This window comes from Anabrus simplex, chromosome 7 (genome assembly GCF_040414725.1).
Source record: "Anabrus simplex isolate iqAnaSimp1 chromosome 7, ASM4041472v1, whole genome shotgun sequence".
Classification (NCBI taxonomy): Eukaryota; Metazoa; Arthropoda; class Insecta; order Orthoptera; family Tettigoniidae; genus Anabrus; species Anabrus simplex.
The window spans coordinates 224759080-224776649 of record NC_090271.1 but is presented as its reverse complement, the minus strand read 5'-3'; the positions used below and the strand labels follow the sequence as shown (position 1 = coordinate 224776649).

Sequence of the window (17570 nt, the reverse complement as noted above, 5' to 3'; positions counted from 1 at the left end):
TTATTTATTTATTTATTTATTTATTTATTTATTTATTTATTTATTTATTGACTGACTGACTGATTGAGATTGATCACAAAATTCCTATAACCATTATCTTACACATGTGGAACAAGTTGGTATGTAGTCTCAATCATTCTTTCTTAACACAAGAAATAGTGAGCAGAAACTGACGGAAAACAATGATATTGAAATTGAAGGGCTGTTGACTAGCATCAGTATTTCAAACAACATCAGAAACTATGTGTTGAATGTATTGTCAGTTGATGGAACAGATGCACAGCTAAGGCAACTAGCAAAATAAAGCATGTGGTTGGTTGTGGTTCATTTCTGAGGAAGTAGAGCAAAGTTTTTGTAAACATGGGTTGACAGGGAATAATTGTTTATTCCCAAGCAAGTTTGCAGCATGATTCAGGCCCTATAGCTGTGAGCTTGAATTCAGGATATAATGGATTCAAATCCAACTATCAGCACCCCTAAGATTAGTCATATATAGAAAGGTGGGGACATACACAACTTGATTTGACACTTGTTTTGATAGTGATTAATTATCAATACGGACCATAATGAAATTCATAACCTATGGTTTGTATGTTCCTTTCAAATTCTTATCTTATCCCATTTGGGTCCTTTCCTCCTTTTATGTCTTTTGCCAGTTGCAACTCATATCCGGGGACCTTCATCTGTTGTTTCATGTTTCTGTTGTTGTTGTTGTTCCCATTTTCATACCAGGCAAATGTCAGGATTGTACCTTAACTTAGGCCATGGCCACTACCTTCCCAATTCCATCCTATCCTCTCCTTGCATTGCCAAAAACTTTCAATGCATTTGTGCAACTTTTAACCAGTAATAAAATGATTCTTTGCAAGAATGAATTTTTTCTGCTGTGTGTGTTGCTTCACATGGCATATATATATATATATATATATATATATATATATATATATATATATATAATGTCTAAATTAAAGGGTTACTTATGATAAATACCTTGATGTTTTTGAGTTTTGGTGAAGTTTGATTATTCCATCATATATTAAATTAATAAAATTAATTTTAAATAAATCTAATTTTCTTAATTTTAACGTATAAATATGATTCTGTAATTTTGGGGCCCCTTTTACAGCACTTGGGGTACATGACCAATTTTCACCCCTTCCACCAGTTGCAATCCAATTTACTTTGACTCATACCTATTCATACATAATAGAAAATTCATCAGGAAGAATATTTTCATGCTGATAATTCATTTTGCATGCAAAGACTTTGTAATATTATTTCCTTAATATAGCAATGTTGATTTGTGCTTACAGCCAGATGCAGCCTAGTATGCTACTGAAACTGCTAAGAAAACTGACAGTAGATGTATCAAGACTTACAGAGTACACAACTGTCGCCCTTAGGGTGAGCAAATCTTTTCTGTTTATATTTGACTGTTTAATAAAAATGCTGTGCCAAATGTTGAGAACAAGTTTAATTATTTTCATGTTACTGTATTTTTACAGCTTCTAATGTTGCACTATGAACGTTGTGCCAAATACTATGGAACCACTGGCCAGGGGATGTATGGGGCTTCCAGCGATGAAGAGAAGAGGCTGACTATGATGCTCTTCAGTAACATTTTTGATTCTCTTTCAAATATGGTAAGTAAGAGTTTGTTAGTGTTAATAACATAAAAATATTAATTTAAAGAAAAAAATAATACATTTAAACTCTCTGAGAATTAGTGTTAATGCTATGACTTCTTTTGTAGGACTATGATCCCGAGCTGTTCGGCAAGGCTTTGCCCTGCTTGACTGCCATCGGTTGTGCCCTACCGCCAGATTATTCACTGTCTAAAAATTATGATGATGAGTGGTATGGTTCTAAGGATAATTCAGATCCAGATGGACCATATAATCCACAACCAATTAACACAAGCAGGTAAGTTCTATATGATCTTCATATCCATTGCTAAGTCATATATAGAGAGGTAGGGACATGTACAACTTGATTTGACACTTGTGTGTTCCTTTCAAATTCTTACATTATCTCATTGGATCCTTTTCTCCTTTTATGTTTGTCCTTTTGCCAGTTGCAACCCCTATCTGTAACTCATGTCTGGGGACATTCACCTGTTGTTTCATGTTTTGTTCTTGTTGTTATTGTTGTTGTTACACTTAATCAATTTCAGTCTCACTTTCTTATTGAACCTCCTTGACAAACTACTTAGTCCTACTGTGTGACTGGGCAAGTTGGCCATGCAGTTAGGGGCATGCAGTTGTGAGCTTGCATCCAGGAGATAGTGGGTTCAAGCCCCACTGTCGGCAGCCCTGAAGATGGTTTTCCATGGTTTCCCATTTCCACACCAGGCAAATGCTGGGGCTGTACGTTAATTAAGCCCACGGCCACTTCCTTCCCACTCCTAGGCCTTTCCTATCCCATCATCACCATAAGACCTATTTGTTTCGGTGCGACGTAAAACAAATTGTAAGGAAAAGAAAGTCCTACTGTGTGAAAAAGGATGTCTTGCTGATATTTTCTTCCTGATGCTCCAGATTTATTCTTATACCTTTGTCTTGTTTTCTTCAGGTTATTTTATATTGTAAATTTGAAATGGTTCTGTTTTATCCATGTGGCTCTCTGTAATATCTCCGAATAAGAAATTTCACCCAAGTCGGTTATTAGCCCTACTGATCTAGCCAGTTAGAGGGACTACCTTCTGGTCTGATTGGTCTGTCAGTTTTATATAGGGTTTTTCTCCACTAACCTTTGAAGATCATCTTTATCCCACAACATAGCAGGTTCTGTTCTAAGTACTTACCCCAAATAGAAGATCAGCCTCTGCCAGATCCATCGTATGGAAGTCCTTCTCCGCCTTTTCTGCCTTCCTACCATTCTTAAATCTCTGAAAGTACCAGTAATAGATCATTGTTCATTTCATTCACCTATAAAATCTCTACCTTTGAAAGCAAGATTGAATGAAAAATCAAGTTCCTACTGATAGAAGGAACACACAAAAGTATGTGTGTTTATGCTGGATGTCAATTTATGTTACCGTAGTATTGTTTTGATGCAATGACAAAAAGTTCAAATCATTTAATATGTAACTGTGCTGTAGCAGGCCAGGTTTCAGCCAACATAAAACAAACATTTATATTTCTCCAAGGGTTATATCTATCATGCCTTCTGTACAAACTTCCGTTTAATACATGATGAAATGTTATTCAGTCCATAGATTTTCTTTTGTATGAGGTGTTCAGGAGTTTTATAAATTCTTGTGCCAGTAGTACATTCCCAACAAAGACCTGAAGAAGTAATATTTTAGAAAGAAAAGTATTGATAAAATTCATTTAATTTTGTGTTACTTCAACAAATTCTGAATTTGTCTATATTATTTTATTTCAGTGTTGTTCTCAACAATGATCTGAACACCATTGTGCAGAAATTCTCTGAACATTATCATGATGCCTGGGGTAGTCGAAAACTGGAGAATGGTTGGGTGTATGGAGAACAATGGTCTGATTCCTCCAAGACCCATCCTCGCCTGAAGCCTTACAACATGTTGAATGATTATGTAAGTCTTGTTATCACTGTGCTAGTTTCTCCAAAGCTTTTTGACACTTGGGAAATTTACCATCTATAGGACTGAAAATAATATGAAAAATAGGTTTTAAAGGGTACAACAGACTTAGCCTGAGAAAATATTATCTGGAGAACAGCATGCTCACACAAATATTCACTCTAATAATCACTTTAACTAGCAATATGTTCTTCAAGGATATGGTATTAAGAATTTTCTCCTGTGGTTGAGATGTGTTGTCATTAAAGAATGAAAACAAATTATATAAAACTACCTGATTTAAACTTCATCATTTTCAGGTCTTAAAGAAACTTTGTCAAGTTATGGAACATTTAATAACTTTGTTTCTTTTCTAAAGGGGAAGGGTATTTATTTCAGTTGTACCAGTATTCCTTTGTCTGTGTATACTTTAAATCTCATTACCCTTCTATCTTACCATCCATAATTTGAATACAATATCCAATTGTTCCAAAATAAATATTACAGTTTATTCATTAATTTACAGGAAAAGGAACGCTACAAAGAGCCTGTAAGGGAGTCGCTGAAGGCTCTTCTGGCAATTGGCTGGACAGTAGAACATACAGAAGTTGATGTGCCTTCAAATCATAGGAATTCTACTAGAAGAGCTTCTAAAGCTCCAGTAAGTTAATTTAAATATTGATGGAGTTAAATTTGAGTTGTTATTAAGATTTTTATGTGAAAAAAAAAAAAAACCTATGTCATTCAGAAATTTTCCCTTAACACATTGAAGCCCACACCCAAACTTGACTCGGGCCATACAGAATGCTCATGGGTCCCATGCACAAGTATAGGTTGGAGACATGCTTCCTTTTTTATAAGTTTGTGTGTATGACCAGACCTCACGTTTGGCTTACCATGGACATGTTCACTGGTCTTTTACCGTTGATTTGTAACTACAGGTGAAACGCATATAGAGTGTACTGCAAAGATTTCCTTGCATAGTATACATTTCTTATGGCCCAGAGGCATGAACAGGCATGTTATCTAATGTCTCCTCAGTTGGTGAAAGTATGCAGAAGGTCATTAGGTTCATATCCAACCAATTTTCAAGGTACTCACCTTTCGAGATACCTTGCCGTCTCCACTGGTCATGTTCCATTGTACCTCCAGCACTGTAGATTATGGTCTGACATAAAAGTTTCCACTGAAGCAAACTCTGGCAGAACACAGAAATGGAAATTCTGTCCCATTCCTCCCTGCAAGGTTTCCATAGAACGTCTAGAGTGTACTATAACAGTTCTGTTTAGCAGCAAAATTGCGCATTGCAAGCTGAGTTGATAAGCCACAATGAATAAGCAGTGCAGCGTAAGAACAGGTGGGTCAAAGAAGAGAAAGGTGGAGATGGAATGTAGCGGAGAGAAACAAGACAGCACTCGGGTGGTACAAATCAGTCATAACAATAGTTCAATAACAGAGATGTATTCAATGCAAACAGGACCAAAGAAAAAGCAAGTGACATAATAATATTGCACATAGTTGTAACAGCAAAGATATATGACAACCGCTAAAAGAAACGTGCGTAACAAATAATACGTGGTATGATAACCGCAAAAACAAGATGAAAGGAAACTAACTTTACAGAAATAGGGGCAAGTAGACCCAAAGATAACACACTTAGGCTAAATACAATAGTGAATGATTTTTTAAGCCCATAAAAAGAGACAAGGGATCACACATGATATCTTGGCAAGAGGGGGAAGAAGTTAGTTAAATTTTATAGACAATGTACAATGTACAATGGTGTTCAGATCATTGTTGAGAACAACACTGAAATAAAATAATATAGACAAATTCAGAATTTGTTGAATTTTATAGACAAATTTTATAGTTTATAAAGAGGCACAATTTACGCCCATTTAATCTTTAATACCAATATAAATGGTCTGTTATTGGACATTATAAATTTTCCAGCTAACTCATTCCTGGTTGCCAGCGTTTTGCCCCAGTGTGCTAAGTTGGGCTCTTCAGTTGGTAAATAGCACACCCACCAAGATGCATGGCTAGTGCATACCGTGGAAGCCACTGCGCAGGATACTTGGAGCCCTGGTAGTGCCAGTGCACTTTAAGAGACTTTGTCTCATTACCAAAAATTGATGCCTGCCTGGCAATCAGATGATCAATCTTTCCCACAGCAATCCTGACATATGAACAATGAGTGGCTATGTGCCTGTTAATACTGGTCTTATAACTTGTGCATCAAACGCAGCAAGGTAGTAGTATTGAAAAGGTGGAAACATTTACGTTATTATTATTATTACTTATATATTATAGAAACAAGATTAAAAAAAATCAAGGTCCACACAACAATTCTGAAGGATTTGCAGTAAACAAGCACCTAACTTTGACTGACATGAGAAAAGCCAATTATAATTTGAAGTCTTTGTAGTACACAAATGCCTTCATAAAATCATGTGTTGGCTTCCAAAACAAACAACCTCATTTGCACGGGATTGTGGCAAACACCTTTAGCTGGGAAAAGTTCCCAGAGTTAAAAAAAAAAGAACAAAGCCGCTGCTCAGAGGGATATAATTCACCATAACATCTAACAAGTTCTAGCGGGTGTGGATAACCTAGACATGACTGTTCGAAGTTCCATCGCTTCAGTGTCCAATTGACTGGATCAGAATTTAAGATACCTCAAAATCCAACAGTTTTGTTTGGCCTGCTTTATCTGTTAATGGATGAGCAAGCACGTGGAGAAGACCTTCGTCGTAACATGTCCAAGGCAATGTACAAATGTTAGGAAAGAATTCACCTCGTTTTATAGCAACACAAGAAACCATGACATAAACAAATTCACCAATCACAGTACACTAATAATTCTGGAGAGAAGTAGATGTATTGATGCTTGTAATGTAAAAATCAGCTGATAACAGTACTTCCGCACGAGCTGACGAGGTGGGTAGGAAAGTTGTTCATCCACATTATAATGAAAGATTTGAAGTTGTGGAGGTCCAAGTGTAGACACCAGGGTGATTTAGAACAAGCATGGCGAGATGAAGGTCAATTCCATGACCACGAAGCACAGGAAGGTAAGCGGTTGTTACAGCACAGACAGTGATGTTGGAAATGTAGGTTCAACAGTCCAAATGTATAGAAATCCATTGGACTGAAATCAGGGCTCTTCACAGGAATGTTTTAAAATGAAATTACATGAATTCCTAATTCCTCTTCCATTTCCTGATAAAACCACTAAGATGTTCTGCCTTGAGGCCTTGTCCATAGGAACTGCACCTGGTTTGAATCCACTCCATAAAATTGTGGGATATCTATCTGACAGGCAGATGTCATAATGGATTCCTAGAATTACCTTGCATTCACTTTTACACAGTTTTTTCCAACCTTGCATATCATCGACTTACCACGTTAGGTTCGTGGATTTTCTTGACTACTAGTAACACTTTCTTCGGAGCCCCTTCTTGGTGCTTTTTGTAGATGAATGTTTCATCAAGGACTCCTGTTGTGTGTAATAGACCACAATACCTTTTGGAGTAGTCACCCTGAGTATCAGCCCATTATCCTGACACCGTTTCACAATGAATGTGTTCAAAAAACAAGCATGAAAAAGGTCTATTATATAACCTTACCAATAACTGTTGATTATCTGTGTCATTTCACGATGCACACTTACAAGGTCAGACATATTACTGCCCACAAGAACAGATCCATAGTTCCAACAGTCACCCACTAGGTTGCAGTAGTATTATGCAATTGGTCAGATATAAATTGAACAACCTTCTGTATACAGTTCCTGTTTCCCCAAATATTGTTATATCATGTGATTTCAAGAAAAATTCTATATGATATATAAATGTTGGGAGAAACAGTGGTACACAACCCCACTGCAGCAGCCCTGAAGATGGTTTTCTGTGGTTTCCCATTTTTATACCAGGCAAATTACATTACCCGTATGCACCCACCCACCCTTTGCTCTGACATTGCTAGGAATCTGCCAACTTTTTAGTATGCAACCTGGGTTTTGCAAGCTTTCGGTTAAAACAGTATGGTGGGTGATCGACTGCGCGTATTATCACGGGACCTGTTTTATATTATTGAGAAATTCCACGCTATTGCTCATGACACAAAAAACAGAACAATGTGGAAATATAACATATAAAAAATCCCGTTGAAATCTTTAATATTTCATTAACTTATCTCACCTTGGAAGTTCTTTAGTGTGTGTTATGGCCTTAATTATACGACACGAGCCTAACATTTGCCTGATTTTGAAATAAGGAAATAATAGAAAACCAATACGACATGAGCCTAACATTTACCTGATTTGGAAATAAGGAACTAATGGGAAAGAAATCACGAGTAAGAGAATGATGAGATTCGAACCTATATCCCAAATATGAACTTATGTGTACAGCCGTATGTCTCACTCAGTGTATTATTATTATTATTATTATTATTATTATTATTATTATTATTATTGTTGTTGTTGTTATTATTATTATTATTATTATTATTATTATTATTATTATTATTATTATTATTATTATTATTATTATTATTATTATTATTATTATTATTCAGTCTGAGGATCAGTGGTAAACTGTTCATATCCAGGTACCAAGATCGTAGGTTCAAATCCGGCAGTCGTAATCGGATCATGAGGGGTGGGAGAAAATTCATTTGGCATTCCATATTGTACGATATTACTACGCGAAAGATCTCTGGTGATATATTTCGTGTTCATTCATGCACAGGTTCACTAATAACTTCTTTCTCACTAACACTGCTGAAATCAGAGCCTAAAACATCAAATATGCTTTGAATTTCGCTCGAGCAAGCAACTTCCTTCTCAGCCATCTTGTCAACAAGAGAATACAGATTTCTCGATAGATATTTTAATCAATTCTCTTTGCCAAAGAAGCATATCAGAGCACTCTGGTGACATTTTGAGACACCAAGAACAGATTTCAATTAGAAATGTTTCCAGAAAAAGCCAACAGATGTCACAAATGTCGCCAATATGCGGCCTTGCATCCCAGCATACCAGTCCGCTTGTGGAGTCCTGGCCCAGCCGCTCGAGCATGTACCAGTCCGCTTACGGATGCATAGGAGTTAAGACCATGGCCACTTCTTTCTCATTCCTAGACCTTTCCTATCCCATTGTCACCGTAAGACCTGTGTCGATGCGACGTAAAGCTAATTGTAAAAAAGACCCTAACAGTATTGTGAGGCCTACAAAATCTCATATCACACATAATGAGCCTATTTGTTAGTGAAGGCGACCGCTGCCAAAATCACAAGAAAGCTGAATTTTCTCAAAAACCATTAGAGTTACAAAGAAAATGCACATAATGTTCCTTGTAGAAAGTTTAATTTCAAAGCTTCTTGGTGCATTTCATTTTTCAAAAGGGCCAACTGCTTATACCTATTATTTTCATTGATGTAGGGCAAAAATTGCCCAAATTTGGGACATATCCCTGTAAAATTTCCCACTAGTTTGAAATGGTGAAATATATCAAAATCAAAAGTATGCCTTGCATGACTCAGAATGTCAAGTTATATCCTTATCCTTGCAAAGTACTTGGGGGGGAGGTGTGATAACCAAGTGGCAAAGTCGTTGACTTCTCACCAAAGCAGCAACAGTTTGAATCCTGGCCTAGACATGGGATTTTTAAATGAAAAGTCCCATCCCAGTAGTTCAGAATCCAAAGTACTCTTCCCATGAACAAATACTTGTCCCAGTTTGTCCTCTTGTATTCCAACTTTATCTTCATATTATGATCATCTTTCCTACTTTTAAAAACTCCATTCAAGCTTATTTGTCTACTAGTGTCATTCCACATAATCTTTCCACTGTCATTATCCAGAACATACCGCTTAATATACTCGCACGCGTGCATGCACACTCACACACACACACTCTCTCTCTCCCTCAGATGATGGAGGCTTCTATCTGTGCTCTTTCAAGAACTGACACATTAGTTACATAATTCACAAGTCTAATGTTCATAATGGTCCATAGCTTTTACTCTCTCTCTCAAAAAGAAATAAGTCGAACCCCTTATGCTGTAAACAAACAATTGGTGAAAAATTAAATTAATACACAGTGGGGTAGAGTTCACTGGCTGCATGCTGCACCTCCCTCTCTTTGTACAAACCAAGTCAGTCCCTAGCAGCACAAGAGCATCATGCAGCAGTAGCTGTAGAATCCTATAGCTCTCATGGCTGATAAGCATTTCCTCAGGTTCTACCCTGTTGGTGTTGAAGTAGTTAAGTATGGAATATTGATATGGTTCAGAATATTTAAAGAATTCAAGTGCTCAACAAATGTGGGCTAATTCAGATTTTTAAAATTTACAGCTTGATAATGCAGCTACACCTTTCAATTATCATCCACATCCTGTGGACATGACCAATCTGACTCTGAGCAGGGAGATGCAAAACATGGCAGAGAGATTAGCAGAGAACGCACATGACATCTGGGCTAAGAAGAAAAAAGAGGAACTCACTACCTGCGGTGAGTAATAAGTGTTGTAACTATTGCTGACTTCTTTTTAAGAGGTCAGATAATATTATTCGTATTTTATTGAGTATCTCTTCAGTACAAGATTCAAGAAAGAGGCGCACTGTATATATTTAAATATACATATTTACATACTGTACAGATTATTAACAAGTAACTTCTGATCCTTCATATTGTGGAGTCATGCAGTAGATTTTCCATTTCCATCTCCAAAAACTTCCTGACGATGAGACAGGTAGCTAATGTGACTATCTTTCTAAGTTCTTTATAGCTGAGAGGTGGGAGATCGAAAATTTTGAGGCTGTTATGAGGTCTTGCACACTATGATTATTGGCACTCCACATTGCTTTAATTTCCACCAACAAGTCAATGTGTACTTGGATATTTTCTCTGTGTGTGTTGCCTGCAGGTTGTAGGAACTAAGGCAAGCATATCTATGATGTAATAGGTTTCCTTGGTCTTATCAAGTAGCATGATGTCTGGTCTATTATATGTCGGTGATGATACTTCTATCGCAATGAAGTCTACAGTACTCATTTTCAAGGACGGACTGTGGTACTTACTTCCAGTAAGGTGTTGAGTGCTTAGCGAGTTGGTACCGATTTCTTATGGATTATTTTTGCTACTTGATCGTGCCTGTACACGCTCTCTCTCTCTCTCTCTCTCTCTCTCTCTCTCTCCTGCTCGCTCTCTCTCTCTCTCTCTCTCTCTCTCCTTGATAGTCAATACTTTCATAGAACATGCGGTCACACACATTGCACTTAATAGAAGGTGAAGGCATGGGTGGATTTGATGAGGTTTCCATGTTTCAGAAGCCTCTGCTTTTTCACTCCGACATCCTTCTTCACATTGTACAACACTAGCTGATATGTTTGTGCATCAGTGAATACGGTCTTCTGCTTGAGTATGTCGGGTATTTGGATTAATGTGTGTGCTTGTCATGGTCTTCTTGAGCATATCTTTGTAGTGCTTTAGGGAGTACCATGAGTCCTCTTGCCATTACTAAGTTCGCTGTGCAAGATTTGTCAAAGGAGTCAGTTGTGATTCATAAGTTGGATGTGACCTGCCTATCTGAGCTGGTGGCAGATGATGGTTTCTCTGCTGTTCATCTGTGCTCTTTCAAGAACTGACACATTAGTTGCATAATTCTCTAGTCTAATGTTCATAATGGTCCATAGCTTTTATTGGTGAAAGTATTCCAGTTTCTTGATGTCACAGCGGTAGAGGGTCTGGGTTTCACATCTATACAGCAATGTTGAAATGATAACAGCTTGATACACCATCAGCCTGCTACATATCCTCAAATCTTTATTTAGGAAGACCTGTTGGGTAAGACATCCAAAAGCTACATAAGCAGCATGGATTTTTTTTTCCATATCCTTCTCCGCAGTACACCATATTGAGGAGGTACTTCCAAGACCTTTGACTGTGAAAATGTTGCTCATAGGGTCAGATGGTGTGGGCATTTCAGTGGGCTTGGCAGACTTATATGTAATGGCAACTTCTGGCTGAGTGACGGAAGCAACGGAAAACTACCTCACTCCTCATTTCCGTAGTATGCCTTTTCAGTGATGACTGGGTCATCTGTGACAGCTGATGGAGTGAGGTCAAAACCAGCCTCCGGTCTGATCACTCAACATACATACATACATACATACACAAATACATACATACATACATACATACATACATACATACATACATACATACATACATACATACATACATACATACATACATACATACATACATACATACATACATACATACATACATACACTGACTGACAGAGCAAATGCAACACCAAGAAGGAGTGGTTCGAAAGGGATGAAAGTTGGGGAAAACACAGAGACGGCACGGTCGAATTTCAAACCGATATGCAGGTTACACAATGCGCACGGCATCGACTCAGTAGGATGTAGGACCACCGCGAGCGGCGATGCACGCAGAAACACGTCGAGGTACAGAGTCAATAAGAGTGCGGATGGTGTCCTGAGGGATGGTTCTCCATTCTCTGTCAACCATTTGCCACAGTTGGTCGTCCGTACGAGGCTGGGGCAGAGTTTGCAAACGGCATCCAATGAGATCCCACACGTGTTCGATTGGTGAGAGATCCGGAGAGTACGCTGGCCACAGAAGCATCTGTACACCTCGTAGAGCCTGTTGGGAGATGCGAGCAGTGTGTGGGCAGGCATTATCCTGCTGAAACAGAGCATTGGGCAGCCCCTGAAGGTACGGGAGTGCCACCGGCCGCAGCACATGCTGCACGTAGCGGTGGGCATTTAACGTGCCTTGAATACGCACTAGAGGTGACGTGGAATCATACGCAATAGCGCCCCAAACCATGATGCCGCGTTGTCTAGCGGTAGGGCACTCCACAGTTACTGCCGGATTTGACCTTTCTCCACGCCGACGCCACACTCGTCTGCGGTGACTATCACTGACAGAACAGAAGCGTGACTCATCGGAGAACACGACGTTCCGCCATTCCCTCATCCAAGTCGCTCTAACCCGGCACCATGCCAGGCGTGCACGTCTATGCTGTGGAGTCAATGGTAGTCTTCTGAGCAGACGCCGGGAGTGCAGGCCTCCTTCAACCAATCGACGGGAAATTGTTCTGGTCGATATTGGAACAGCCTGGGTGTCTTGCACATGCTGAAGAATGGCGGTTGACGTGGCGTGCGGGGCTGCCACCGCTTGGCGGCGGATGCGCCGATCCTCGCGTGCTGACGTCACTCGGGCTGCGCCTGGACCCCTCGCACGTGCCACATGTCCCTGCGCCAACCATCTTCGCCACAGGTGCTGCACCGTGGACACATCCCTATGGGTATCGGCTGCGATTTGACGAAGCGACCAACCTGCCCTTCTCAGCCTGATCACCATACCTCTCGTAAAGTCGTCTGTCTGCTGGAAATGCCTCCGTTGACGACGGCCTGACATTCTTAGCTATACATGTGTCCTGTGGCACACGACAACACGTTCTACAATGACTGTCGGCTGAGAAATCACGGTACGAAGTGGGCCATTCGCCAACGCCGTGTCCCATTTATCGTTCGCTACGTGCGCAGCACAGCGGCGCATTTCACATCATGAGCATACCTCAGTGACGTCAGTCTACCCTGCAATTGGCATAAAGTTTCGACCACTCCTTCTTGGTGTTGCATTTGCTCTGTCAGTCAGTGTACATACATACATACATACATACATACATACACAAATACATACATACATACATACATACATACATACATACATACATACATACATACATACGTACATACATACGTACGTACATGCAAACATACGTACAAGACAGGAGAAATGATTTACTTGTTTCAGAGATTTATTTCAGATGGTAATATTAAGATCTTGGAAAGTAGTTCCAGGGTCAGGTTGTGCAAACACGTTAGTTTTTTTAGTGTTTGTGGTCAAACCAAACTGTTCATATGCATTCTTGAAGCAGGTGACAGACAGTTGCAGCTCTGTAGATGTATGTGCTGGAGAAGCATCATTATCATCTGCATACTCTGATTATGTTACTGGAGTGAGCTTAGTAAGTACTGTAATTTTGAACAGAGTCTGGCCTGATTAATAAGTCCTCTGTCAAAGCGAAATGTGTTTTCCATCCCTATGTCATTAGCCGATGATGTCACGTAGAACATGGCTGTTAGGTAATGGCAAAATGTGTAGAAATAAGAACACAGCCTTGCTTTTGCACGTTAGTAGTTGAGAATTATTCTGCTTCATCATTCTGATGCAGAACCTGTCCCATCATACCATCATGAAGTGTTTTGATTAATCCTACAAAATTGTACCACGTGACAACATTATACACATAAAAATAGTAAAGTAATAAACAAACAAAGGAAACATAAACGAAGTACACAGACAAGGACAACTAAAATGAATAGATGGACAACAAGATGTGTGGAAGATGCTGGATGGCTCTGTCGGGAATGTATTTAGGTGTTATTACAGTAGTATTATAAGCACTTCAGAGTTCTCAAAGAGGACCAAATAGCTCTGTACAGTGTATTTAGCCCTGCGTAAAAAAATTTAGGTCCCTGGCATCTGTTAAGCTTTGCACTTCCTTTGCTTTTTGTTGCCACCAGTCATTTTTAATTTCCCTAATTTCATCCTGACTTCTCTGCTCGAGTTCTAGAAAGCATGTTTTCTTCAGCTTAGAGGATGGATCCTGAGCAAGGGATAAGTAGGCATCCTGTTTAGCCTTAATAAGGCTCAAGATTTTCCCACTGTTATCGTCTTGTTCCATCTTTTCCTCTCAAAGCCAACTATTTTCTGTACTGTTTCTGTATGATAGTTTGAAGTGTGGCTCATTCTAGTTCTGTATCGTTTGTGTTGACCAGATTCTCTGGTCTAGAATAATTCTTTGGAACTCTGTGGCAATGGCTTCATTATGAATCTCAGAGGTGTTGAATTTTCTCCTGAAAGGGTTTGTAAAATATGTGTGTGGCATTATACGAATGGTAATACTTAGTTGACTAACAAGAAGTTTATGGTCTGTCCAGCAGTCATTGATATTCCTTGCTGTCGTCTTCATAAGGATATTTTTCTTGTCACATTGTGAAGTGATGACATAATCGATGAGGTGCCAGTGTTTTGAGTGTCGATGCAGCCCTGTGATTTTGTAGCAGTTTGGTGGGTGGAACTGTGTATTTGTTATGAAGAGTTCGTGCTCGGCACACAAGCCGAGAAGTAAGAGTCCATTTGAATTGCAGTTCCCTGCACCTTGACTACTCATGACGTTTCCCAACAACCGGTTGTCTCTCCCCATCATGGCATTGAAGTTGCCAAGTAGTAAGGTGGTTTTTTTTATTTTTATTTTTTTAAATTTTTTTATCTTGGTGTGAGGATTGTGTTTAGTTGGTGGTAGAACAACTTCTTAGAATCTTCATCCTCTTTAACGTAAGGGTGTACAAGGGAGTGAGTGTAAGAGAACTGTTGCCAGAGTGAGGTATTCGTAGAGTCATGAGTGTTTCATTTACTGCAATAGGAGTGAATCTATGCTCATTCACCAGGTTAGTCTTTATTGTAAAACCAGCATTATGAATGTGATGTTCTCTGTCCTCCTTCCCTTTCCAAAAGATCGTGTATCCTGTACAGTCTCCCTTACCCGACAAACTTGTTTCCCTCAGTGCAGCAACATCAGTACTCAGTCGAGATAGCTCATGGCTACTTTTTAGCCTGTTCTTGTCCTTCAGATCCAGTAATGTTCTGAAATTCCATATTGCAATGAACAGAATCTTGATTTCTTCTCTTTATCCTCACGGTGCAGTTTCCCAGCCAGTTTCAAGTGTGACTACTGATGTTTAGCCAACATTTTCTAGGGTCTTCCCCGTTTAGGGTGAGCAGCAGTTATCGTAAATAAGCCTGTCCAGATACAGATGTAGGACTGGATCCCTGAGTAAGTCACAGGCTCTCAGGAATGCGACCATTATTCATCCACTGTCAATGTGCAGGTCTGACTAGAAGCTCTCAGTTATACTCATAACTTACTTGCGTCATCCTTATCCCATCACCGTTGTACTTCTAAAATGAATGACAGGAGGGTGGCACATGCATGGTTCTGTTTAAGATAAATCAGAGTTCACCAGGAACTGACCCACACGCTATGATTTCAGAGCATTACACCACGGCATATCTAGCATGAGACTTGAGGGATCAGGCAGTGAAACTGCAACAAATTGCCATGGACTCGAGCATATCTGAGTTGTGCTTTTTAGCCAGTCCATCTGGCATTAGCCTCTTTCATCTGCATTACTGCTGGGAGTCAGAATAATGGTAGTGGTACCTCCTCTGCCTGTTTAATTGTTGAGCATTTCTAAAAGCTGCTTCTTCTGGCTCACTCACCGTACTAAATTTCATCTTCCCCGCTGAGTCAACTGTTCAGGTCTTCACCATACCCTGGCAGGGGTCCAATACAGAGTACTACCACCTAGGTCAAGTGGACTGATGTTTTTGGACCAGGTGTTATTCCTTCGATTCCTCTTTCTCCATTACTTGTGAAATGGGGTCCAGGTCTTGGCACTGGTTTAGCCATAGTAGGTATCCTACTGATTACCAAGCTGAGTAGCCATGCGTCCTTAAAGGTTTAATCCCCATAAAATTGCCCAATGTGCACTAAAAGTGAACTAAGGTGAACTTACAGCAATTTCCATTATCCATTGACAGAATGTGTGTGGCAAGACCTCCAAGAGATACTCTGCTATCGAGTGAGTACTCTGAAACAACACTTACAAATAGTGTACACAATCTATGTATAATTAACTTTACTAATTTTACTTTATTTCTTGGTTATTATTATCATGTACAGCCATTTACTACAGTAAATATGTTATTAAATATGCAACTCTGCTTTGTTTTTTTTGTTTTTTTCAGGAGGAGGCATCCATCCACAGCTGGTACCATATGACTTGCTCACAGACAAAGAGAAACGTAAGGATCGTGAGAGGTCTCAGGAGTTCCTCAAGTATCTCCAGTACCAGGGTTATAAGTTGCACAGGTATGCTGTTTTCAGTTGTACTATTCTAAAAAATTAACTAAAACTCAAACATAAAGAAAGTAATATTGTAGGTGGGGGGAGGCTGAAATATTTATTCAAATTCCTGTTATGAGGTTGTCAAATGAAAGAGTCTATTAACGGTATTTACTACGGTAGTGTTACATACGTTTTAACATTTAAAACACTTTATAAGTTGTTGTATTGAACTCTGTATCACGCATGGAATGTTGATATTGCAAGAAGTGGTAGTCTTTACAGTTACTAACATCACAATGTATGTAAAGTTTATACACAAATCTTACCTGCACACAGATTGAGGCAGTACACATCATACTATGGTCGTCCGACGAGAAATCGCATGGATGAGGGGTAAGGGGTGCGAGAGGTAAACATGGCTGCCGCGCATGCGCCTGTCTCAAGCCTGACAATAAACATCTGTTCTGTCCGCAGTTACTCTTGCGAAATGAGATGCTGTTCTGAAGCTTCAGAGTGGTAGTGCAACTGTGCTTTAGTTACACATTTAGCCTACTATAATTACAAGTACTGCATATGAACAAGTTAATAGTGAACATGCATCTGTTTCAGAGAGTTCGCACTGTCTGTCACGACGAATGTTTGTAGCTTAGAGTGTAGTATCTGTTACCCGTGCCGTACCTACAAGCTGCTGCGACTTCTTGTGACACGCAGATAGTGCAATGTAGTTGATAGTAGCTAAAGACAGAACCACTAAAATGTATAAATACCCATATGGATTATTTTCAATATAGAAAGTGACAGAAGTGGTAAAAATGGTAAATATATTGGTGCTGTGATTTTTTTTTTTTTTTTCATTACCAGGAGTATTTGACAGGAAACAGTATTTGCTGTGTAATTATCTGACTTGCAATGAATCATTTGATTATAATTTTTGGTCCATATGTGCAGAGTAAAAAAAAATTATGTTATGAATAGCTTATGTTATGGTCTAGATTGCTGGATGCGCT

The 17570-nt window shown here is 39.2% G+C and overlaps 1 protein-coding gene across 1 annotated transcript in view; it reads left to right on the top strand.

Annotated features, from left to right (window-relative positions):
* The window catches only part of RyR (Ryanodine receptor), a 623761-nt gene that overhangs the window by 424260 nt on the left and 181931 nt on the right, over positions 1–17570 (top strand). Inside the window, exons 55-61 of the mRNA XM_067151578.2 lie at positions 1314–1404; positions 1506–1643; positions 1754–1923; positions 3388–3556; positions 4068–4202; positions 9902–10058; positions 16464–16587. Of these exons, the coding sequence (XP_067007679.2) occupies positions 1314–1404; positions 1506–1643; positions 1754–1923; positions 3388–3556; positions 4068–4202; positions 9902–10058; positions 16464–16587 (984 nt within the window). The remainder of the gene's footprint in view (positions 1–1313; positions 1405–1505; positions 1644–1753; positions 1924–3387; positions 3557–4067; positions 4203–9901; positions 10059–16463; positions 16588–17570) is intronic.